This window comes from Hypomesus nipponensis, chromosome 12 (genome assembly GCF_054491055.1).
Source record: "Hypomesus nipponensis isolate SF chromosome 12, ASM5449105v1, whole genome shotgun sequence".
Lineage (NCBI taxonomy): Eukaryota > Metazoa > Chordata > Actinopteri > Osmeriformes > Osmeridae > Hypomesus > Hypomesus nipponensis.
In genome coordinates, this window is record NC_140372.1 from 12,440,110 (window position 1) to 12,465,013 (window position 24,904).

Genomic DNA, 24,904 nt, shown 5'->3' on the forward strand with positions numbered 1-24,904 from the left:
AGATGATGAGACCAAATGAAATTTGCAGTCACTTTTATTCAGTTGTGCCTTAATGAACTTAAGAGAGGGTTATGTGTAGATGTTTCATCTCAATCTTCAAAGATCTGAACCTGTACTCAGGTGCCTTAGAGTTGAAATTGGTGTGCTGGAGCTATCAATCATCATTTTGAACTTTGGAATTATAAAAGACTGTTTAGCTACAATTTAATCACAATCCTTCACAATTCCCCACTAAAAGAAACAACAGCGAATTTAATGTTAACCAAAGATACACATCATAGGTTGTACATGCGTATTTAAGGAAAATAATCACTATAACCATAACCATATAGGCACATTTACCTGACCTGAATAGTTGCTGGGAATTGAATCAATTTAGATTGCTGTTATTGTGGAAAGGAAATACGTACTGAAAATGTTTGTTTCTCGAAGGGACCTCCAAACCTTTCATATTTGAATTAATCTGTTAACAATATTGAGTTAAATGACAGCTGAGATTCTCCACGTCACATGGGTGAAGTATGCCATGTTACCCAGTGTTAAAGCAATGGATTCATGTTGGCCGGGTCAAATTAGGTGACAGAATTGATGTTATGCGGTTGAAGTGAAGTTGAAATGTTAGCAATGTGAGCACTACTGTATGTCTTCACAAAGTTCTCTTTGAAACTGTGTTTAGTTGTTGTTCTTGAAGACACCGCATATTTTGGGAATAGCTCATGGGAAGAGTTCAGATGTTGTAAATAAGGTACAGTAACACCATCAACATCCTCCTGTGTGCGCGGAGACCCGAGGGAGCGCTTTGTGAAAGGAAGGATCCTGCCCCTCTCTTTCTGTACTCTGTATTTGTATGTGTGTGTGTCTGTGTGTGTATGAGTGTGTGTCTGTGTGTGTATGAGTGTGTGTGTCACATAACTACTCAAGTCCGTTGTCAGGGAAGTCATTTGAAGGATTCTCACGTCTCACTTTGTTACACTGTTCACTTGATCGTTCTTTTGGATACACAGTTGATAGTACATTTTCATCACCCATAGATGTCAGATTTTATAAGTTGAAATGCAGTGTATGAGGTGAAAATAAAAGAAAGATTAGGGTACAAGATGTGTCCTCTGTATTTGTAATAAAGTTCCTGAGTGTAAACTATCTGAAACGAGGGTTAGGTCGTTTTCTTACACAAAGCTGCAATGCTGTTAAGAAACATATCGTCCTAATGTTTCTTCCATGGTCATGAGGGTGAAATGACCTTCTCTCTCCATAATGAACTAGGAAAATACCATGACTGCATGGAATACACTATTGAGGGAGTCATGAGATTTAAAATGATTTCATCAAGTTGACTACCTTTAATCTTGTAATGCAATTTCAGTGTTAGAAAGTGTTGCTATAGAATCTCCCTGAACGCTGCAAATGTCCCAAATTAAACCATAAGAAATTACTATTCAAGAAAGTGGGCCACACACAAACTAGTGTGTAGATAATCAGTGTAGTAGTGGGAAAGATCATCATAATTATTGAAAAATTCAAGTGTTGTTTGTCTGAAAAGCCTTTAGGGCCCTATCTTGCACCCAGCACAATTGACTTTGTACACACAAACACACGCGCACACACACACAGACGCACAGGTCCCCTGTAAAGAGAGAGATGACATCTATTCCGACTGAAGTCGATGATTCATTGTTTAATTGATGGCCTCGTGTCCTGTATCACAACATATTCTAAATGTATGTTTGAAGATCGAGTCTTTCCTCATTGCGTATGGATATGACCATGTATCATACACTTACAGTACATGATAGCAAGAATATAGTATGTTATTGACCGTTGTCTCATAGTAAAAAACCTAGAAAGCTACTTTCCAGGAAACCTTACTTTCTCTCGAGAGGGTGTTGAACTTATACTGCTATGGATTGGACAGCCAGCCCCTTTTAGTCACCCCACTGCCCTGCCCAGTGAAGGCTGCGACCGTAATCCCATAAAGTCTGGGGCCGGCCCTCTCCATCTTCACTCTGAACAGACGACACCGCTGAGCACTCCACTGACAGGTCAGTACCCTTCTCTTCATCCTATCTCTGGCACTTGCCCGACTTGACTCGCTTGACTCGGTCACCAGCATTACACCTTTGTTTTCCACTTCCAGTCATTGTCTTAACCTGCGTCCACTTCTATTTCCCTTTTGAACGCTCGTTGCCTTCAATGCTTCTCCTTTCCCTGGCAGTCACCCCGTGTGTCACACTGTGCCATCACTACCTTACTTGCTCATTTGTAGACTCAGGCACACACACAGTTGCATGGAGTGACATCGTGTGAGAATCGCAATGTCATTGCATGTATGTAACAGACATATTTATGTTGATGTTGCAGTTCTTTCATTTCGTACATTAGTTTGATTGTCTTGTATAGAAGTGAAGTATACTGTGCAATTTAAAAACCAAATAGATATTATTTGAGACTGGCTGACATGGAAAGCACATTTCTTGCAGATTAAGAGCAGGCTACTAACACTGAATATTTATTTAAGTACGGTGTCATCTCAGCTTGAGTGGTCAGCCACCCATAAAAGTTTAAACAGGTGCAGCACTGTACCTTTCCTGTCTTACTTTGTGGACTGTTCAGGATACACTCTACTGTACCACAGTGTACAGACAAGCCTAACTGGCTTCCTGGTTCTCCTATGGCAGCACACACCAGTTCAATGTATGCATGTATATACTGACACACTGAAGATGTCTAATGTTGCTTTCTGCGTGTGACACAAAAACACAATTGTGCTGTTGTCACAATTGTTATATTTGGTTTCATTTGAGAGGAAACCACTAGGTTTACCTTGAGACCCTTCATGCCGACAGGAAAGACATGATCATGAGCGTGACTCCAATTAGCAGAGGTAGAACAAGTTCTTCTCCTCAAAAGTTCTGGAAGGTCAAGAGTTGTCCTTGGTTACAAATAAACCGTCTTTTCCACATAATGAAGGCAAGCTATCCTTCCAGTAGTTAATAACTACTAGCTAGTAACTAAGACTATGTTCTACATTGATAAAATGGGTAGGTAAAGCTGAAAAAAAGATTTTAAAAGAAATTACCCCAAAATAAAAATGTTTCACTGTTGAGGTAAAGCTTCAGAGATAGACAGAAAGAAAATCATCCAAAAGATTATTTGAAGATGTTTCGTTTATCCTAAACCTTTAACCTTTTTGTAGATGAAATGCTTTGACCTATGATCCATGGGGCAGGAATATGTATAAAATATGTATTTGAAATATAATTATGTTAATGTATTACTGTACCATGTAATCATCTGACTCAGTCGCCTACTACTGCAATGCAATAGAATAGAATGTTGTAAGTAGACATTTCAATTTCATAAATCGGGGACCACTGTTATTCGCAATCACATGGGTCAAAGTCTGGGTGCAGTTCTATCTAATTATTACATTTATGGCACGAGTTTTCTGTTTTGCCCGTCACATAGTTAGACTCGTCCTAAACACTAAAAACACATGTCAGAAGAGCAATTCTTAGTCTTTGGCTACCAAATCAAATCAAAACTATCTCTGTGAAACCAATTACTGTTCATTGAGCCACAACGATGCTTTTGTTCCGCCATGAACTGCAACACAAGTCCAGAGTAAAGTAACATATGGTCATTAAATGATTACAGTAGCCTTGTGATCCGGATGGCAATACAAGCCCTTTCATGGAAACACAATGAATGGTGATCTTATGAGAGATTAGTGGCTCCAACTGTCCTACACGTCAAAACACATAAAAAAGAATGCAATTATGCTAATCTAGAATCTTCTGCATTCCTGTAGGCAGTGGGAAGGACTTGAGACGAAATGTCGGACCGCTATGACTGCCATGAGTGCAAGGAGTCCCTGTATGGGCGGAAGTACGTTCTCAGAGAAGACAGCCCCTACTGTGTGAAATGCTACGAGAGCCTCTTCTCCAACACCTGCGAGGAATGCAAGAAGTTCATTGGCTGCAGTAGCAAGGTGGGTCCAACACTCCTCGTCGATTGGCTACCCCTGTGCACTTCCTGGAGCCTCTCGGTCTAGTCCAAGCCACAGTAACGACATTGGCGGCGGCACGTTTGACAGCGACACCGACTTCCGACCAAAAACCCTATCATTCTTGTTCCCCTGTTTCAGGATCTGTCTTACAAGGAACGCCACTGGCATGATGAGTGTTTCCACTGCTTCAAATGCAGCCGCTCCCTGGTGGACAAGCCCTTCTCCACCAAGGACGAGCAGCTGCTGTGCACCGACTGCTACTCCAACGAGTACTCCTCCAAGTGCCATGAGTGTAAGAAGACCATCATGCCAGGTGAGAACCGACAAACTGTTACCTAGGTCAGAGCAACCAAAACTGAGTTGATGACTCTACATATGTGCTTGATTGAACTGTATAAAACAGCTCTCGAAAATGACTGGGGGGAATGATTTGACATTTTGAGGGGGGGGATAGTTGGTTTGGCAATCTTTGGTATCGACTGATTGAATCGGTTGGTTGGTTCAAACTAACCAAGCTGTGTGACCAGACACAGGTCCCCTACCATTCTGTAAGACACAACATCAAAAACACATGTTTTTTCATGCCTCCCTTCGTCTCTCCACCTCTCCCTCTGTTTTCTTTCTGTCTTCTCTCTCTCCCTGAATGTCCCTCTCTGGTCCTCAGGCTCCAGGAAGATGGAGCATAGGGGCAACAGCTGGCATGAGGCCTGCTTCACGTGCCAGCGCTGCCAGCAGCCCATTGGAACCAGGAGCTTCATCCACAAGGACAGCAGCAACTACTGCTTGCCATGCTACGAGAAGCAGTTTGCTATGCAGTGCATCCACTGCAAGAAGGTAATCATAAAACAAAAAGGAAGGTGCACGCCGGAGGATTAATAATGCTTTCTTTGCACTTTCAAAACATGATTAACCCAATTTACTGGCACATGCTACTTGTTAAATGAAGGATATCTCTAACTGGGCAATGAAGACCAAAAAAACATCCTGTGACTTCCTGTTCCTTGTTCTTTAGCCAATCACCACCGGTGGGGTGACCTACCGTGACCAACCCTGGCACAAGGATTGTTTCCTCTGCACTGGGTGCAAGCAGCAGCTGTCTGGTCAACGGTTCACCTCCCGTGACGACTTTGCCTACTGCCTCAACTGTTTCTGCAACCTGTTTGCCAAGAAGTGTGCCTCCTGCACCACCCCGATCAGCGGTACGACCTCGACTTTCCTCACCCACATATCTCCACGTCCGTCAGTCCGGTCACGCTGTGCATGACGGTCACTATGCAACTCATTTGTCCAGGGATGTCCACCGCAATTTCGATCTTTGCCACTCGACTCGAGTTTTCGATCCCTCCTGTATCTTCGATCTAATTCTATTAGTGCGTTATTACATTAGTAGTCAGGAGTTATTTGGTAGGAGTGTCATGTCGAGGTTGACTCAAATTCCATTTCGGTTGTCTAGGAAAGTCACCCTTGACTTGCTGGCCCCACAACCTGCCACTATCTTCCTGTACTGATGCTTTTGGTAGCGACTTTCTGTCTCATCAAGATCATTTCCAATTGATATGTCGTTTCCTGTCGTCATTTTTACTTGTTCTCTCAGTGTTCTTGAATGTATAAGGAAGATTAAGGGAGGTATTCAACTCTTCATCTGCCTTATAGGGAACTTTCTTTCATCATGAATGCAATCCAATTCAATGTCTGTCATCGTTAACCTGGCATCCCCAACAACTCCACGGTCCCTGTTGTGTTCCAGGCCTGGGAGGGAGCAAGTACATCTCGTTTGAGGAGCGCCAGTGGCACAACGACTGCTTCAACTGCAAGAAGTGCTCGGTGTCCCTGGTGGGGCGGGGCTTCCTGACGGCCCGCGACGACATCCTGTGTCCCGAGTGCGTCAAAGATGTCTGAGCGATGTCGACCAGGATCACCTTCGCTTCCACCGACGAGGGAAGCACCGCAGGTGTCACAGCCCGAGAGCCGGGAAACAATAATCTCACTAACACTTGATCCTGTGAACCTCCTATTTCTCTAACTCAGATTAACCCAATGTTCCCATTTAGGGAGGATTTGTATACCGCTGGATTTGTTTGATTGAAATGATCATAAAGCTGAATCAGGAGCTATTATATGAATCAATACAATTATTCTTACTAACCCTTTCAGCAATATAACGTAACTCTTTTGTTGAACACATTTATTCTAATTTAACACTAACCAGATATCATTTACGTTAAAGATGAGAAATATAATGAAACAAGCTTATGTGATTCCAGAAATAAAGACACTGTTATGCCGTTCACAGTTTACAGTGTGTCCTTTTGTAAAGGTTTTTCTGTGATGCCAGAACGGATGAAACGCACAGCAAACTCAGCCCAAAGGAATGAACCGGTACATTGTGACAACTGGGGTCCTGTAGTAGCCATTAGGACATTAGTGACATTAGAGTGACATTAGAGTCCAAAGGGAAAGCACATGACTGTACCAGTTATGGCAGACAGAGAGATTCTAGACATGGCACAGACAGGACATAGACCTATTATAAAGCAGACCAAGCACCAACGATGTTTAAAGATGGCGGCCTGTTCGTTTATATGGAAAGTGGCGCATTGAAATCTAAAGATAAGATACGGACCGCACGATGCTGAACTTTCTGGATCATGCGGTCTTGCACTGCAGTGTCCCTCTGTGCTCCTGGCTTCTTAATAGGTCGATGGCATCTTTTGACGTAAGCATTTGTGACAAAAGCAAAACAAATGGAGTGGTAGCTTTCACATTTGGGAGTTGTTTCAAACTCAGCAAAATTCAGCAAAAACTCCTCTAGGAAAAATCGAATTTTGAGCCTGGTTTGAGAACATCATTTTTTTGGGGGGTGCGAGATAGTTTGGGGATATTTTGACTTGACTTAAGAGAATAAAATCACCAGAATAAATGAGTGTCAAATCAGAAATGCAATACCACCAAGATTGATTGAGGCCTGTGTTTCAAGCTGAGAAGCTGGGGATGGGAGCTTGAGACGAGACTGACATGAGCGACGTGGCCACAATCCCAGTCCCATACTGCCCTCTTATGGCAGCATGGGGAAACACAGCATTAAGGAACTTTCCAGGAAAAGGTTCCGTGCACTTCTTTCCCCCAAAAACTTACTGAGTGCAAGTATGCAACATTCATCAAATCGCCAAACTCCAACTCTGGTATTTAGCACAAAGTGCTTTGGGCCAGCATGCTAAGCCAATGTGACCCAAACTACAGTCAGTTCTCTGCCAGCGCCACAGTCTAGCCAGTGGCCCACTGACTGGCAGAGAGAAGAAAGGCCCGATTAAGCCTAATAGAGGGTTAGGGTTAGAGGATCATCTATCAGAGTGCCATCTGGGGGGCAATCTCCAGGACTTCCACGGCCTTGTGGAGGTCAAATTACGATGAGGAGGCTCAATGAGGAACGGAGACCAAGAGGGGTTGAGTGGACGAAGATCTGCAAAGAGTCAAAGTAGATACAGTTGAGGCAGGAGGATTGAGAGGTCACAAAGTGGAGGGAGAGTGGAGAGGCCGGTGGGGGGAGAGGGAGGGGGAGGGGGGGGGACTTTAGCCCGGTTGGTGCTCGGTATGGGCTCTGGGTGGAGCGGATTTGTGGCGGGCGCAGTCATGTGGGGATCAGCATCCGAAACTCCACATAATCCTTTGCAGAGAGGGAGGGAAGGAGAGAGAGAGAGAGAGAGAGAGAGAGAGAGAGAGAGAGAGAGAGAGAGAGAGAGAGAGCGAGGTGGAGCACGAGAGGGAAAGAAGGGGATTTCACTTCGGACAACTCCGAGGCACGAAGCGCAGGTCGCAACACAAAAAGCCAGACCCAGGGGCCTCTAGCCACACAAAAAAGTCTCGCCTTCCCGTCTGAACCTCGGACCTGGTCCTCCTGGTGTGTGGTGCCGTTCTCCTGCAACCATGGCCCAGTCTGACGCCAGACTCAGCCAAGACCTCGCCAACGGAATGGTTGTCCACGGCTCCGTGGGTGCCTCCTCAGATCCGGACGCGCGGAAAAGCTGGGACGAGGAGGAAGAGGACGAGGAGGACGAAGAGGTGGAGCTGGCCGAGGAGGTCGGAGAGGACAGCGAGATGACGCGCGAGGAGGAGGTCGCGGCGGGGGCGGGCGGAGGGGGCCTCCGGGGTGACGGCACCGGGGAGACAAAGGGAGAGGAGAGGGGAGGGGAGGAGACGGAGGACGAAGAGCCCAACGAAGAGGAGGGGGCGACGGGGGTCGAGGGGAAGCAGGCGCCGGGCGAGGAAGAGGTCGAGGGAGAGGAGGGAGAAGAGGCGCAGACGGTGCCCGTGCTCGCGAGAGGAGACGAACAGAGGCATGGCGACATCGGCCAGCAGGCGGACGGGGAGACGGCACTGGCAAGTGCCGCTTGCGTGATCGCTCCTCCCCTGATTTCATCTGACACGTCTGACATGGACACAGCAGAAACGTGCGCAGGTCCGTCCGCAGGGGAGAGGAGAGGAGAGGAGGAAGAAGCCGAAGGGGGAAGGAAACAGGAAAAGGAGGGAGGGCAGTCAGAAGAAAAGGTGTCAGGTGGAAGAGAAACAAACAGTCCTATCGACAAATCCCAAGAGACAGACCAGGGCCAAGGTAAGGTGTCAGAGGAACTGGGGTTTATTGTCGACGAGGTAGAGAGGAAAAAGGAGGAGCCTTCGACAGAGGCTGAGGAACTGCAGCCTGAGGTGCCTGTTGATGATGGAGCTAGGCTTGGAATGTGTGTGGAATCAGGTGTAACTGGCGAGGACATCATAGAGAGGAGCGGAGCGCTTGAGGAAGCAGATGTGCCCTTCAGCCAATCCGCCGGTGTCAGCGAGACTGGGGAATACACAGGAGTTGGGTTTGAGAGTCACGCGACTGACCCCTGTCAGATGTCGCCTCCTGGCGATGAGGTCAGAGACACAGAGGAGGCGCGGGACGCCCGGGGGACAGGAGGAGAGAGGAGCCAGGAAGTGGAGGAGAACGAACACTCCATCAGTGACGCCTTCCCAGAGAGAGAGGCGGACGGCAGCCAGCTGAAAACCGACTTCGACCTCGACCAGCAGGGAGTGAACCTCCCTCACAGCGAGGCGCGGGTGGAGAAGACCACAGAGGAAGTGGCCGGGGCGGAAGAGGAGGGGCTTCAGGATGCTGAACCGCCGACCCCGCCACCCCTGACCGACATGGAGGCAGTCGGAAACGAAAAACAGGAAGTACCAGAGCGGCAGCAGCTCGATGGTATCCTTCCACCTGTCGAGGGGGCGGAGGGAGGGGCCCAGAGCGGGAAACAGCCTCGGCCCAGCGAGAGGGAGGAGGCTGAGGGACGAGATCTGAAGGAGGGTGTTAGCCAACAGAAGGACGAGCGCTGCCAGGTGGCTGCGGATGACAGAGACAGGCCAGCCGGGGGAGGGGCCGGGGGGAGGGAGGAGCAGCCGGGGGATAATGCGGTCACAGGGACGGACCCAGGGAGCGGTCGAGTGCTGACGGAGGGGGGAGAGGATCACGAAGCGGTGGGAGGAGAAGAGAAAGGAGGCACGGAGGAGCGGGGAGGGACTTCACCGGACCCGAGGGACGGCGAAGGAGAGGAGCAGCCGCCTGTTGCCGAGGAGACGAGGAGAGGGCAGGAGGAGCACGGGGATTTCAATCACATCGAAGAGGCTCTCGAGGTGGACGAGGGGGGAGACTCGGGGAGAGGACAGCCAGGGGAAGCCACTTTGGAGGACTCCCCGCCTGGAGAGGAGGGAGGGGCTCAGCAGATGGAAGAGCCAGGAAAGCTCACTGAGGGTGCGACAAAGGAAGCACCGTGTGGGGCTCTGGGGGTGCAGCGACCAGTGTCAGTCCTCCTGGATCAGCCAGACTCCAGGGAGGAGGGAGGGGTTGAGATGGCGGAAGAGCCCGTGACCGTTCTGGATGACGAGGAGTTAGTGGAACACCCAGAGCCTGTCACTAAAGACGAAGAGGTAAACACAGAACTCGGGGAGGGGGGCGAAGGGAAGAAGTCGCAAGTCGGTGGGGAAACCACAAGGTCAATGGAGGTGAGGGCCGTGGAGTCCTCCCAGCGCCCCGCAAGGGTGGGAGCAGAAGGGGACGAGAAAGACCTCGTGAGACCCAACGCCTCGGTGGAGAACGGCCTCCGGGAACCTCAGGAACAGAAGGAAGTCCAACGCCAGAAGGAGGAGCCCACGTCTGGGGGAAGGAAGCCCGCCTCCTCCCTCCGGAGAGACACCGAGTGGATCACCAAGAACTCCTCCCCCGAGGAGAGCCGCGCCCCGCAGGCGAAGGACGACTGGATCAAGGAGCTGAGGGAGGTGATCAAGGAGGAGGCCCGGTCACCCAAACGGAAGGCGGAAGCCGTGAAGAAGAAAAGGGTGGTCCTGATCGAGGAGACGCCGAGGAGGGAGGAGACGAGGGAGGAGGCGAGGAAGGCCACGGAGGAGGGGAAGGAGAAGCCCAAGAAGTCGGTGCGGGTGGAGAGCCCCCGTCCTCAGCGGGACAACAGCGGCGGGCCGGACCCGCAAGAGTACGAGCTCTCTCTCTACGTCAAGGTAAGGCCAGGCGGAAAAAGGTTTCCTCCAACTCTCTCTGACCTCTGTAGGGTTCCGTGAGATGTTCTCTGGTGTTCTGCATTCAAAATCTGCTTGTTTGATCCTGGGCTCTAGCATGGTGCTGTAGAACTTGTTTGGCTGGAGCTGTAGATAGTCACCAGCTTTGTAAATGATAATCATTTGGTCATTTAGCTTTTATCCAAAGCAACATACAGAAGGGGATTTGAACCTGCAACCTCTTAATTTGTTGTCAGATGCTCTACCACTGTAGCCTGGCTCTGCCCTCCAATGTACTTCGGCTCAATTTTCATTTTGCTTCTGTACTAGGTTTGGCCATGAGGTACGTGAGTCAGATGTCTCAAGTTAATTTTCTACCGGCCAATCAGCGAACAGAGGTAGTGGCTGAGAACGATGACGTTGATGTCGTGCGCTAGTTTGTGTCAGAGCCTGTTTAAGGATATATATTACTGGTTTGTGTTTTAGTTCCGTAATGGCGTAACAGCAAATTTTGCTGGTGACCATGATGTTGAGGTTAAGGCAGGTCAGAGTGGCTCTCAAAAGTTTTAAACTTCAACAGAGTACCCGCCTACAAGGATGTCAACGCTTGTCAATGGAGCGAGCCCAGACTCTCTGTTCAAATGAAATGTACAAGAGTCTGGTTAGGACCAGGCTACTACCACTGAGCAATGTCTTTAGAACTAAAACCAATCAAAAACACCACTTCACCATGACACCATGTAATTGGTTAACACTAGACAGGTGGCTGGTTTGCATTTCTGAGACACTGGGCTGCAGTGTGTTTTGGCTTTGGATAGGTTTGTGTGAGGCCTAATAATTCTTGTTTACGGTTCACATCTCTCATGTTGTTATGGACATGTTGCCACCGTTACATCATCCAGGTAAGGGAGCGATGTACAGCACATGTCAGTTGTTGTTGTAGTCATGGCTTCTTGACAACATGTAGTAGGCAGAGATAAGTGAGCGACGGTCAAGTATAGAGGATTTAATAGTTTGTTGGTTGTTGTCTAAAGTGACAACAACCACATTTCAGCTTCAAAACATACATCAAAATATCTCTTTCTCTGTCTGTGTGGCTGTCAGTCTCTTTCTATTTTTCTATCTGTCTCTCTCTTTGTGTCTCTCTCTTTGTGTCTCTCTCTCTGTGTCTCTCTGTGTCTCTCTGTGTCTCTTTCTTTCTCTCTCTCTCTCTCTCTCTCTCTCTCTCTCTCTCTCTCTCTTCTCTCTCTCTCTCTCTCTCTCTCCCTCCCTCTCACACCTAATCCAATCAGATTATTGGCACTAAAATGTCAACAGTGTCCTGAATCCCCCAGAATCAAAACCTTCTGTCAGGGATGGTGTGGACATTATGTCTGTCCTATTCTCTTAGCTAGCTGCTAGTATCAATATAGTGTGGTGCTTGAAGTGCCTGCTGCTGTGAAGGAAGTTGATGCTAGCCATGTCCGGCCTTAGCTTAGCTTCTTAGGAGATCATTATGTAAGTGTCTGCTCTGTGTTGGTCAGTTGGTCAGATAAAAGACACAAGCTAGCCAAATCCCTTGCTAAGTTTAGAGGACAACATGCAGATAGCTACTGTATGTTCCTGTCGCTGACAAAATCTTTGCTTGTCAGCAGCTTGTAAGAGGTCGTCTGGATGTAATGCGCTGTGTAAACATTCTGAATTCTAGAGTCTAGACTAATCGAACTCTTGGACCAGCATGTTGATACAACGATTGTGACATGTTTCCATTCCCGTCATGGTTCTGAGTGTAGAGTTTGCGTGGGTTTAGAATGAGAGGCACTCTTTGTGTTGCGTGCGTGTTTGCTTGTGATCGCACCTTGATCTCCTTATCTCATCTCATTAAGAGAGTGATATCCTAATCCTTCCCCTTTCTGGCTAATTACTCTCTCTCACACGCACACACACACACACACACACACTGACATGGTGGCCCACACTGCCCCATGCGTGCCTGATGTGTGTATACTGTATAGTTTTAAGCTACTCCTTTTGGACACGCATGCAAACGTACTGGGCTAAACGAAAACTCAGACACCCAACACTGTTCAAAACCTTCATTTACTGTACCTCGAACCATGAACCAAATACCAAGCATGTAAGTAACGTTAGCCATAGTCTTAACACCTGCCGTCAGAAATATGTTGGCGTAGTTCTGATGTCCTGGGGAACACAGCACCACATTCCGTTGTGAGGCCACGGTGGTCTGGGATCCAGCGCCCGAGGCTCTAAGCCTGGGGAAAAATGTCCTAATAACCTGGCTGGTTCTTTCTAGGGTGGGTCACTAACACAATGGCTGCCTTTGTCTCTGCCCCAGGGGGGAGCAGTGGCCTGAGGCAGTGAGGCATGCTCATGTGGCTCAGGAGGCAGGAGGTCGGAGTCAGGAGAAGGGGGGCCGTAGGAAAGAAATGAGGGTGGAGGTTGGGGGGGGGGGGTTTGGGTGGAGGTGGTTAGATGATTGAAAGGTAGGTGGTAGGGAGCAAGAAGCAGGAGGTGGAAGGTGGTGCACAGTGAGCTGGAGGTTTTGGGCGTGAGGCCGGGGCTGGGGAAGTGGAGGACAGAGGGCTGGCCAGAAACAGGGGGGACTGGATAGGTGGATGGTTTGGGGTGTGGAGGGTTCAGATTGGCCTTCTTCTCCATTCTCTGCCTCTCTCTTTATCTTTTTATCTCTCTCTTGCCCCCCCCCCCCCCCCCCCTCCTCCTTTCTCTAAGCTGATTAGACGATAGACCTGCTGGTTGGAAGCTGACTCGGTGACACGGGGACAGGGGGGGGTTACTGGAGCCTTTATGAAACACTTCATAGAGCCACAGAGACACACACACACACACGCCTGCACACACTCACAATGTTGTGGCTCATTGAGTTGTTCACAGAGCGGTAGATATACATATATGTCTCTGCATGTATGTCTGTGTGCGTGTGTGTGTGCCTACCTGTGAGCACAGTAGGAGTGTGTGTGTGTTTGTTTGTTTGTGTGTGTGTGTGTGTTTGTGTGTAAATGCATGTGTATACACATCTCTTGTGCGCGTGAGACAAGATCTTCCACAATCTCAGCATAGTGGGAGGCAAAGATGCTTTCACAGCTGAGAATTCCATAGACGCCCACTCACGGACCTCAGAACAGACTTTGCACTGTTCTGCTTGCCCACACAACCACATTGCCACAGAAACTGACTCCAGGACAGTTAGGCCTGTAGTTTGTTTGTTATATGGTGACTGATTTTGGTGATTCAATTGAAATGTGTACAGTAGACCAAGGCAGTCTAGCATTGGTGTATTGCAGAAATAGTAAACAACATTAGTGTGCCAGTCTCACAGAATTTGTTGTGCTGTTCCGAAGGCTGTGGTTGATTAAGGTTTAACAGATTATCTGGAGATTTGACATCACACTCTGCCAGGAAAGTGATCCAAGATGCTGAAAGCTTGCACCAAAGTGCTTGCGTTGAAAGAACATGAAAACATTTTGACCGAAGCGCCAGTCCTTTGACCGAGCACACGCTCTCTGTCACCCTCGACCAAATCATCTGAGTCCAGGAAGACTGCCTCATGAGAGTCCACCAGGGTGAGAGAGGTTAACACCCAGACAATGGGTCTCTTCACAGTTAGCCGCGTGTGCTAACAAAAGAGAGAGTGTGTTGTTTAACATCTCACTGTCCCACCCCTGTCCCTTCATCGCACCCCTCCGGCCCAACGCCCACCCACACACCCAGAACTGGGTCCAACTGCACCCAGAGACAGAGCAGTCTCTCTGGGCAAGGGATCCACACATCTCCTGCCTGGGCTGCAACAGAATCCGATTAATAACAGACCTGACTGGGCAGAAGAAGGACTTTACTGCAGACTGGGTCTATGTTGCCAGTTGAGGACAGACGTGAGATGAGAAGTGGCTATTTTGTCCTTTCGCTTATCGACTTGCAATGGCAGTGGATTCGTCATGCTTTGCGTATTCAAGGAAGAGTCATTTTGTGTGTCATTTTAGTCATCAGTAGGTCATCAGCTTTTAAAAGTTGTCAGTGAGTGAGGTCATCATAGAGGAGGCGGAGCTTGTCTGGCAGGGCTCTTCCCCTTTCAAGTATACCTTGATCCGGATTGGTCGAGATGGCCTGGTTTGACATAGCAGCCAAAAAGCTGGGATTTCCCACTATAGAGCTGTTTGTAAAGGTAAGATAGTCAGCAATGTAGAACCCTTGGCTGTATGTGTGTGTGTGTCTGTTAAAACATTTGTGTGTGTGTGTGTGCGCGTGTGTGAATCGTCAGGCTGGCAGTGATGGGGAGAGCATCGGCAACTGTCCCTTCTCCCAGAGACTCTTCATGATCCTGTGGCTGAAAGGGGTCATCTTCAATGTCACTACTGTGGACCTCAAGAGGTACAACACACGCACACACATTGCAAATATTTCTTTTCCAGCGCTGACACAGAAAGCATGGAGAAGTTTGTATGTTTTAAAAGTGGTCCTTTTTCATAAAAGAATGTCAAAACGCACTGTTTGGTGGATGTGCTCTCCAGGAAACCAGCAGACCTTCAGGACCTTGCCCCTGGAACGAACCCTCCGTTTGTGACGTTCAACGGGGAAGTGAAGGTGGACGTCAACAAAATCGAGGAGTTCCTGGAGGAGAAACTCACACCACCACGGTAAATGCCTTTACCTACTAACTACTTCCTGTACACTGTTTCACCAAGAGTGATTGGTCCGTACTGGTCCCTCATTGGCCAGTAACGACCTCTTGGACCAATCCAGATGCCTGATGCAGCATGTGTTTTCCTCGACTCAGGTACCCTCGCCTGGCAGCCAGACACCCGGAGGCTAACACTGCAGGCATCGATGTGTTTGCCAAGTTCTCAGCCTACATCAAGAACCCCCGCAAAGACACTAACGACGGTATGCAGTCAGGTCAAGGTGGTGCCACTTCGTAAGGTATCTGTGTTGGTGTGGCTTCAGTCAGAGCTTAACCTGTATGTGTGTGTATCTGTGTGTGTAGTTCTTGAAAAGGCTCTGCTGAAGTCTCTGCAAAGGCTCGATGACTTCTTGCGGACCCCGCTATCGGACGAGATTGACGGGAACAGCGCGGACAGAGCCCTGGAGTCGTCCCGCTGTTTCCTGGATGGGTCCGACCTGACTCTGGCAGACTGCAACCTGCTGCCCAAACTACACATCCTCAAGGTACGAGCTCACTGAGGAACAGCTGTTCCAACATGGCAGTCTGACCTGGGTACATCTCTCCCCGAGCAGAGGTGTGCCAGTGAAGATCATGTAAGAAGCAAGATGTGCTTGGCACGACACAAACAATGCCAGATGGTCATACGATTTATTTATGATTCATGATTCATTGGATCATAAGAGTTAAGATTCTTGATATTGGATGTGTGATTGTTCTGATTTGACCCGTGCTTTATTCTCCCGTTCTTGCTAGGTGGTTGCCAGGAAGTACCGTGGCTTTCAGATCCCAGCTGACATGACAGGGGTGTGGCGATACCTGAACCACGCCTACCAGAGGGAGGAGTTTATCAACACCTGCCCTGCCGAGAGGGAGATCGAATTTGCCTACCTGGATGTGGCCAAACGGATCAAGTAGAAAGGGGGAGGGTTAGGAATTAAAAGGACCAATTCCAAACCAATTCCTCTCACCCTTTACTGGGATGTTGATGACTCTCGATGAGTGCATGGATTGGTGGATGGGACAGTAGTGTTCAATTTTACATTTGGTTTGGAATTGGACCGTAGCATTCAAAACAAATACGTGTGTTTGGATGTATGTTTGTGTGTGTGCATGTGTGTGTGTGTGTGTATGTGTGTGTGTGTGTGTGTACTCGCAGGTTTGGGTTTCACAGTGGTTGTGTCGTGCTGTCCGATGTGAATATGAGACCCATAGATTGATCAGGTCCACGCGAAGAACAACGCTTTTAGTCCATTATCAGTCCAATACTGGACAAATGTTTGTCTAGTACTAGTCCCAATCTACAAGGTGTACAATATCAAGGCAACGTACTGTAGTCAGAGTAGATTGCACTACTGTCCGACAGACCCCAAATCCCTGAGAGCATGTCTGAACTACATGAAGCAATCATGACCATTTAGGCTCCATGCTGCATTGTAAGAGTAATTGTAAACAGTACACCTGTCATCATTTTCATTGTGAATCCAACACTATGGCCTTGACCACATTATTATATTATGATGTACCTATTTATGCATCGGAATCATTAACATGAGAAAGTCTCTCTAAATTAAAATCATCGTATTTTATTTCTTTCTCTTTTTCATTTTGTTCGTCAATCAAAGTGGATAGGCTGACAAGTTGCAAGGACCAGGATCTAAGGAGCCATGACAGTTGTCTACTTGTACCTTTTATAAAAAGCTAACTGTACTCACCATCACTGTACCAATGATAACATCACTGCTTCTACTAATGAATTGATCCTGCTTAAATGTCTTATTTGCGTGTACTGATGGACTGTCGGGACAGAGATGGGTGGGGCTTGATGTTGAGTAGCAAACCTGATTGGGCATTCCCTGACCATGTGATGGCCTCTGGTGGCCATTTTGTTTTGTGGCGTACATGTGGAACTATATACACCAAAACCAACACCCACACAGCCCTGTGTACATGCCTTACACCCCTCAGCAGAGGGAGTCATATTAAACTGATCCCAGATCACTGCTGTGCTTGCGTGTGTGTCTTCTCAGGGTCTCTCTTGGTTTAGCCCGGGTGGAGGGAACCCAAGAAGTGATACGGAGGTCAAAGGTCATCCAGGTTCAGGAGATGCAGGCTGAAGGATCTGGATGTTTGGTGTTGTCAGGAAACAGCACAGCTATGTGAAAGTAGGACAACGCAGACTTCAGATATGAAGACATAGTGTCAGCAGGGAAGTGAAGTACTTTCACCCAGAAAAACGTGGACGTCATGCACTAAAAGACTACAATGAAGTAGACCTTAGATGTCCTTGGATTCTAGCGGTTCAGTAAAGCTTCTTTTTAGGTGTGGGGAGCCCTGTCTCCAAGGGAACATGGACACTTTTTGTGTCCTTTCTGTGGAACACTAAACCCAAAAGCCCTAGTATCAACAACTATCATTTTACAGCCCAGAATACACATGGCTGCTATGGTAACAAACACTCCAGGAATCCCAGTCTTTCACACAGTATGTAGATTAATACTGAGTGTGAAGGGTGAGAGACAGTGTGAACATCCGACATGTTTGAGGTAGTTAAAGCGCATTCCTACAACCATGTCAACATCATCTCTACTGTACAGTTCCACTCACCCAAGGTTCACGTGTAAAACGACTTGCTTATTTGGGACCAAGGTATTCTCTGCCTTAGCTGTGTACTCTGCAATAGCTGCAGTGAAGCAAACAAGAACTTGACCTTGCGACATCCTAGGGGAGTTCACTGGTCTTTATGAAGACATATGACTCAACTCATTGGCTGGCAGCCATTTTGTTTCAAGTCCACAATGAACAACTAGGAGAGTGAGATGTAGAAAAATAAACTTGTCTTTATTGTCCCGGATGTTTTGTCATGCTGGGGTCATCTTTATTTGAGCTGGCCCACGAAGGGCCTCGCTCCAGGTTAACAGGCTTTCATGCACGAATACACACGTCTGATTGGTCAGTACTGTTATTGATGAGCCAATGAAAATGGTTGGCGCTGGTGCCGGCCCTTCCGATGCCTCGACGCTCAGGTTGCCTAGCGCCAGGGTCGTGGTGAAGAGCTCTTGGAGGGTTTTGGAGAGGGGCAGGGGGTTGGGGAAGTGTTGGTGTATGTTAGGAGGTGGAAGGGATGGGAGGGGGCGTTGATGGAGAGATGGGAGGGTCACTGAAGAGGGGTCAGTTCTGGGAGCAATACTTCCAGAAGCATACTGTGGTGAGGAGACGAAAGATAAACAGAGACAGAAATACATTTTTTAAATGATACTTTTCAAGTATAAAAAGAGTATTGGAATGCACGTGAATGACCCCTGACCTCCCACCCTCACCTCTCTTATTGGGCTTCTTCGGCTGTGGAGGGAGGGACTTCTTGAAAGCCCAGCTGCTAGGGTCAATGTGATCCGTGCTGGCTTTGAAAGCATTACCACCGGCTTCCATCGGAGGCACTGTTGTTGTTTTTACACTGTCCTCTGCAGTCACCTGAGGACAAAGAAGAACAGACATCCTACTGTCAGTGGAAGTGTTCTGTCATTTATTGAAACCTAACTTATTGGATCTGACAACACTGGACAGGTCTCATACATTAATATTATTTTGGAGAGTTTGGAAAACACAATATTAAAGAATGTTTTCATGTTTTGGTCGCATTATAGACTGCTCAATAATCCATCAAGTGTTTTTGAGGGCTGCAGTAGATACTTTTAAAAGACTAAATAATTCTACCTCAGCTTCTCTATGAGTTCATGGTCAAATTTTGCTCAACGTTGCCCCCTAGGGTCCCAACATGCCATGTGAAAGGGTGCTCTTTTCCAACATACCCGTTTATTTTTCTTCCCAGAAATTTTGCCATTTGCTGAAACGTGACAAACAAATGTTATTAGAGATCAGAAACGAGAGATGTGTTTGGTGTGTACACAGTGCGTGTGTGTGTGATTACTCTCTTCCCTCACCTCTGGGCATCACAGAGATCCTCGCGCTCAGGGCACCATTCCTCACCCTGTGGAGTTCCTCCAGAGCGGAGAGCATCTTCAGCATCTGGGATCGTCTACTTGGACTGCTAGGCACTGGAGCCGTCTTGGTTCGTTTCCCCAGACTGCTGGCCGCTGGGCTCGTCCCGTCGCCACGGGACGGGTGGGTTGTCGTCGGCGACAGGTTCGGTTGTTTTATCAGTGCGTCTGCTGCTGACCCGGACCTTGCTTGTACGTCCGACTGACTTGCGGACGGATCAGGAAGTTCACCGTGCGCTGGAAGACACAGCGTTGACAAAGGTCACATCAAGGCTACCGTCTCAGTTTAGACAGCAAGATCTTTGGATTCTTTCATAAAGTCTTGAAATCAATTCCGTTTTGTGTGTTCTCATATACTTTGTGTGTGTGTGTGTGTGTGTGTGTTTGTGTGTCGGTAAAGTGGGATCATCCTCTGTGTGTCACGGCAAGGATAACGAAGCCACATTGTTCAGAGGAAGTCCCATACGTCACACATAGCTCCGAACCCTCCCATTACAACCCCTGGCAACCCCTTAGCAACGCGAGTGTGTGTGTGTGTGTGTGTGTGTGGAGGCTGTTTGTACTGGCAGTCTAGTAGAAAAGGAGAGTTCCTCTACTAGGTGAGTTCAGCAATCAAAGGCTAAGCCTCAGTTTAGTTCACGCTCGTGCTCATCCATCCGTCCATCCGTCCATCCGTCCATCCTTACCTGGTTTGGTGAGGATGGTGGGGGCCGTGTCCACAACAGCTCCCAGAGCTAACATCACCATCAGACCAACGCCTGCTGGAAACACATGCATGACCGCAACTCAACCGCTTCGAAATGTGCTTCGGGCCACCGATTTTGGAGAGCCACCACAGTCCGGTTCCCGTCGGGTTCCTCTGTTTGAAGTTGACGTTCTCCCCGTTTGTTGTCTCAAAGAGCTGACTGAGCTCTGTCGTCCTGTGGTCCGAGATGTTCCAGATGTTTCCCCCGTCCCGGTCGTCCAAGCAGCCGCGGACTGCGCTAGCTCTTCAGGTGACTCTGTTTCTCTCTTCGAAAACTTGAAAAGGAACTTTTCGTTAAGTCTGTCTGTCTGTCTGTCTATGTTGTCGATCTGTCTGTCTTGCCTATCTGTCTCGTCTCACACACTTGTCGTTGGGCAGGGATGCGCCTCTGTGAAGAAGGCTTGTCAGGAGTTTGTGTGCGCGTGCGTTTGACTCGTGTGCGGTTGCCGCTTTGGTCGTTTCTGGCTCTCCGAGGTGTCCCGTCACCTCTTTATAAACCCGGGCTGCACTTCTGACCGCGCAACCAACACCTAGCTGTCGACCAATGGCGATGCTGTGAGTCCGACCGACTCCGCCCCCCAACTCTCGGCGGCGTGGTGACATTTGGAGTGTTAGGCATCGCCAGCGTGGATGTGTGTGTGTGTGTGTGTGTGTGTTAGCACGTCGCCCTGCTGTATAAGCAGTGATAAGGCGGTTCTTAATGTGTTTGCTCAGGGGCCCAAAGAGAAAGGCCCTCTGACGCAGGAGGGCCCAAAGCCTGGGTGCGACACACACAATGCCGCCGTCCTGACTACACACACACACACACATCCAATAAACCCAGAAATGCACTCACACAAAAGAACACACACCATTTGGCCATGAGGAATAATGAACGGGGCCATTTGAACCTGGCCAACAGGTTCGATTTGAGCACAAATAAACAGCTAAATACACACACCCACTCACACAAACTCCACCATACGCATAAAATTGGAAGCAGAGCTCGATGCACATCAAAGCAAAACAGACTCAATGGGAGTGATGTTGGCTCCACAAAATAGCTTTCTGGACGGGAGGGGAAGGAAGTGGATGATGTGACAAACGTGGTGTGTTTACCCTTTGGCTGTAATGTAATGCGAGGTTTGGGGGGGGGGGGTCTGAAGGAGGAGGGGATTTGAGGGACTGTAGAACATCGGCACAGCCGTCGTGACAGGGACGAGAGGCCAGAGTGCTGGGCGTGTGCGTCCGTTTTTGGCGGGTGCGCGGCGGTGAGCGTTCGCGCCGGCAGTTGCTGGGAAGAGAGAATTCAGCCTTCGAACATTCAGTTCTTCAGTCATGTCTCTGAGGCCGGGGGACGGAGAGGGGAAAAGACAGAGGAAAAGAGAGAGGAAAAGGGAGAGGGAGACAGAACTCGCGAGAGACAGAGAAAGAGAGAAAGAGAACAGAGAGAGACAGAGAGAGAGAGAAACAGAGAGAGAGAGACAGACAGACAGTTCTCCCCCCCCCCTTGTCTATTCATCACGCTGATCCACTCGAGGCCTGTAAAGACCCAGACTGTCTGTCTCTCTTTGTCCGTGTGTCAGCATTTCTGTCTCCTGCCTTGGCCCTTGTTTCCTCTGTCTCCTCCCCTGCTGTCTGTCAGTCTGGGTCCACACAGACATCCGTCTGGGTCTATTTGTATCGCCTCACAAAAGGAGCGTGTCTCCTTCCCTGGCCGGCGTGGGGGAGTCTGGGTCAGTGTTTTGTGTCTCTGGTCAATGTGTCTCTCTCTCTCTGTACCAGTGGTGGCTAGTCAGCACGGTGACCAACACCGTTGTCTCCATCGTCACGGCCGTTCCTCCAGCCTAGGCGGCTACTCCGCCACGCGGGAAACGTCCGAGGGACTCGTGAGAGAAAGGGTGAACTCGATCCCGCCTCCTCTTCAATGTATGAAGAAGTTTGGATTATTCCAGAGGTTAGAAGCCATCGGGCGCGTTCGGCGTCCCTGCAGTTTTGGTGGCGTACCACTGAGGGGCAGTGTTGCCCCAGGATGGCTCCTGTGAGGCCAGGCAGCTGGGGATCAGCAGGTGTCCTTGGTCTCAGCCTCTCAGGAGCAGATGGAGCGGAGCAGGATGAGGGGACGTCGTGAGTGCTCGCGCTTCTGTTAACCAGGCCGGGTTTCTTGAGGGTTTCTTGGGGGTTTCTTGAGGGTTTCTTGAGGGTTTCTCGATGGGATTCGAGACTGAGAAATCATGTTACCGTCATTCGTGGAGTCAAACTCCAAATCATGGCATTGATAAAAGACAAACTCGGAAGATCACATGTGTGGCTCCCGATTCTCACTTCCAGATCAGACACAAGCTATTTTGGGCCGAGTTTAGAGAGAGAACGGGTTGAGGAGGGGAGCGTGAGAGGGAGAGATAGAGAGAGAGGGATAAAGTTAGATAAAGTGAAAGTAACAGAAAGAAGCAGAGGGAAGGGGGTGGGGGGGGGGGAGATGGAGAGGAACTTGAGTGAAAGAAGGGAAAAACAAGTGGATGGGTTGAGTGACAGCAGGGAAGGAGAGAGGCCCCCAGGGGGCGAGGTGAGAGAGGCGCGAAAGAGTGATAAAAGAGGGTAAAAGGAGAGTAACGGAGAGGCAGGATGGACCGAAGAGAGGAGGACGGGGAGGAGTAGGAGGGCGGGAGGAGGAGGGGAGTGGGAGGAGGGGAAGGTCACATCTGAGAGGGGGAGAGCGAGAGAAAAGAAAAGAGTGATTTGTTTTCAGTGAAATGTGAGCGTTTTCCCCCACTTAGCAGCAACGCAGGCCTACAGCGGAATCTATTACCATGTGTCAGGATGAAATCAGAGACAGGGAACACAATAAGGGCACGACCTGTGTGTGTGTGTCTGTGTGTCTGTGTGTCTGTGTGTGTGCTGTGATTGAACGTATATAATTCCATGATTGTGTTTATGCTCTGTCTTGATTTTGCCCATCTGTGTGTGTGAGCGTGGGTGTCCGCATGCATGCGTGCGTGTGTGTGTGAATGTGTGTGTGTGTTTGTTTACCGTTTGCCTCTAATGGGAGTTATGGGATGGGCTGTTCATATTGCAGAGATAAAAGCTTTTAAATGGATGGAAGGTGAATGGGAGAGAAAGCAAGAACACAGCATTTACATGAGAACTGAGTTGGTGTGTGTGTGTGTGTGTGTCGTCAGTGTGTGTGTGGGTGTGCATCTGTCAGTGTGTGTGTGTGTGTCGTCAGTGTGTGTGTGTGTGTGTCGTCAGTGGGTGTGTGTAAGAGTATATTTCTGTGTGTGTGCGCGTGTATATTTCTGTGTGTGTGTGTGTGTGTGAGTATCTTTCAGTGTGAGTATCTTTCAGTGTGTGTGTGTGTGTGTGTGTCTCTGAGGGCCCAGTTGTCACTCTACACCCGCGGACGCTGTGGCTCACCAGAGGCCAGTGTGGTTCAGAGGGGTTTGGAAACCTCTGACCACAGTAAGTGTGTGTGCACATGTGTGTGTGGGCGCACGTGTTCCAGTTTGTGTATCAATTTGATGTGTGTGCATGCATGTGTGTATCCCTGCGTGTGGTGTGTGTGTGTGTGGTGTGTGTGTGTGGCTCAAACCACAGCCACGGGCCGCTGGTCCTCTCAGACATAATGTAGGGGTGCTGGCCTGACCACTGACACCACTCTCTGTGCCAGGATGACGCCAGCATGCCAAGATGCCCCTGCCACCCTGCCTCCTCCCCTTTCAGCCAGCCTCGCGGAGTCCCTTTCTTCCTCCCTCTCTGCCTCCCTTCCTCTCTGCCTCCCTTCCTCTCTGCCTCCCTGTCTGTCTGTCAGTCTGTCTGTCATCCCTCCTGGCTGGTTTGTTTTCAGGTGCAGCATCAATCTATTCAATTGAACAATCTATTCAATTGTATTCTATTGTATTGTATTCTATTACATTCTGGAAAATGGATTTGCTGTACTAGGAATATCCAGTGTGTAAACATATGGCAAGTTATGGCATGACAGAGGAGAGAGAGCAGGTCTGTGCACTCTGCTGTAACCAAGGTCCACGCAACAAAAGTTGTCTGGGAGAGGGAAGTGAAAAAGGAGAGCTGGGGGGTGGAAGAATGGGAGAGATGGATGGAATAGAGGAGGAATGGGAGAAAAGGAGCAAGAGGCGGAGAGAGGAAGAGGAGAGAAACGTGAAATAAGAGAAAGAGACAAGAGGAAGAGGGAGACAACGAGGGAGGGATAAGACAAAGAAAGAGAGGTGTGAGAGCTAGAGAAAGAGAGAGAACCTCAGAGAGAGAGAGAGAGAGAGAGAGAGAGAGAGAGAGAGAGAGAGAAAGAAAGAAAGAGAGAGAGAGAGAGAGAAAGAAAGAAAGAAAGAAAGAAAGAAAGAGAGAGAGAGAGAGAGAGAGAGAGAGAGAGAGAGAGAGAGAGAAAGAAAGAAAGAAAGAAAGAAAGAAAGAAAGAAAGAAAGAAAGAGAGAGAGAGAGAGAGAGAGAGAGAAAGAAAGAAAGAGAGAGAGAGAGGTGTGAGAGAGGGTGCAGGAGGACAGAGGGAGAGGGAGGTGTTGTGGTGCTGGAGCAGGAGCCGAGTGAGCAGGACAGGCCAGTGATCGGTGCCTATTAGCAGCCTCTCTAATGCCCGGCCCATCGATGAGGCGCGTAACATGATCGGCGGCTTTTTAGTGCTAACTGCTGCACTCCCGCTGGCACATCAATCATTCTCACACTGCCACCGGCAGCCCCCGACGCACCACCGCTAAATATTTAATCACCCACCGAAAAAAGAAAACGAACCAAAAAAAGAAAAAAAAAACGTGAGAGAGAGCGAGAGAGAAAGGCAAACACGAGTCAAAAAGAGACGGAAAGAGGGAGGAGAGATGATCTAGTTTATCCGTCCCTCACTGTCCCTCTCTCTCTCCCTCTCTCCCTCACTGTCCCTCTCTCCCTCTCTCTATCTCTCTATCTCTCCCTCTCTCCCTCACTGTTCCCTCTCTCCC

General features: G+C 48.8%; 3 protein-coding genes across 4 annotated transcripts; 2 read left to right on the forward strand and 1 right to left on the reverse strand.

Moving 5' to 3' along the window:
- Positions 1-1,944: 1,944 nt before the first annotated feature.
- fhl2b (four and a half LIM domains 2b) lies at positions 1,945-6,294 on the forward strand. The gene is made up of 6 exons (XM_084668088.1): positions 1,945-2,039; positions 3,809-3,988; positions 4,145-4,319; positions 4,671-4,840; positions 5,019-5,205; positions 5,754-6,294. The coding sequence occupies exons 2-6, from the start codon at positions 3,833-3,835 to the stop codon at positions 5,903-5,905; spliced, it is 840 nt and encodes a 279-aa protein (XP_084524214.1). The 5' UTR covers positions 1,945-2,039; positions 3,809-3,832; the 3' UTR covers positions 5,906-6,294.
- A 3,463-nt stretch (positions 6,295-9,757) lies between these two features.
- On the forward strand, positions 9,758-17,221 carry LOC146261159 (chloride intracellular channel protein 4). Of its 2 annotated transcripts, none has more exons than XM_084668154.1 (6): positions 9,758-10,546; positions 14,820-14,929; positions 15,070-15,195; positions 15,336-15,442; positions 15,543-15,724; positions 15,975-17,221. In XM_084668154.1, exons 1-6 carry the CDS (start codon positions 9,758-9,760, stop codon positions 16,134-16,136), a joined length of 1,476 nt encoding a protein of 491 aa, XP_084524280.1. In that variant the 3' UTR covers positions 16,137-17,221. The 2 variants fall into 2 exon arrangements, with proteins under 2 accessions (XP_084524280.1, XP_084524281.1); XM_084668155.1 differs by lacking the exon at positions 9,758-10,546 and adding an exon at positions 14,258-14,723.
- Positions 17,222-18,389: 1,168 nt separating this feature from the next.
- Positions 18,390-19,993, reverse strand: urp2 (urotensin II-related peptide). The gene is made up of 5 exons (XM_084668601.1): positions 19,903-19,993; positions 19,160-19,453; positions 19,028-19,062; positions 18,539-18,689; positions 18,390-18,421 (listed from the first exon to the last, which is right to left on the reverse strand). Exons 1-5 carry the CDS (start codon positions 19,991-19,993, stop codon positions 18,390-18,392), a joined length of 603 nt encoding a protein of 200 aa, XP_084524727.1.
- Positions 19,994-24,904: the final 4,911 nt, after the last annotated feature.

Bases quoted from the DNA above. Each gene is read 5' to 3' on its own strand.
- LOC146261159 (XM_084668154.1), top strand. From the start codon at position 9,758: ATGGAAGAGCCAGGAAAGCTCACTGAGGGTGCGACAAAGGAAGCACCG. The intron at 15,196-15,335 runs GTAAATGCCTTT...TCCTCGACTCAG, and splicing joins GAGAAACTCACACCACCACG to GTACCCTCGCCTGGCAGCCA. The intron at 15,725-15,974 runs GTACGAGCTCAC...CGTTCTTGCTAG, and splicing joins CCAAACTACACATCCTCAAG to GTGGTTGCCAGGAAGTACCG.
- urp2 (XM_084668601.1), bottom strand. From the start codon at position 19,993: ATGCATGTGTTTCCAGCAGGCGTTGGTCTGATGGTGATGTTAGCTCTG. The intron at 18,690-19,027 runs GTATGTTGGAAA...CTTTGTCCTCAG, and splicing joins CTGGGAAGAAAAATAAACGG to GTGACTGCAGAGGACAGTGT. The intron at 18,422-18,538 runs GTGAGGGTGGGA...TCCTCACCACAG, and splicing joins GAAGAAGCCCAATAAGAGAG to TATGCTTCTGGAAGTATTGC.
- fhl2b (XM_084668088.1), top strand. From the start codon at position 3,833: ATGTCGGACCGCTATGACTGCCATGAGTGCAAGGAGTCCCTGTATGGG. The intron at 4,320-4,670 runs GTGAGAACCGAC...TCTGGTCCTCAG, and splicing joins TAAGAAGACCATCATGCCAG to GCTCCAGGAAGATGGAGCAT. The intron at 5,206-5,753 runs GTACGACCTCGA...GTTGTGTTCCAG, and splicing joins CTGCACCACCCCGATCAGCG to GCCTGGGAGGGAGCAAGTAC.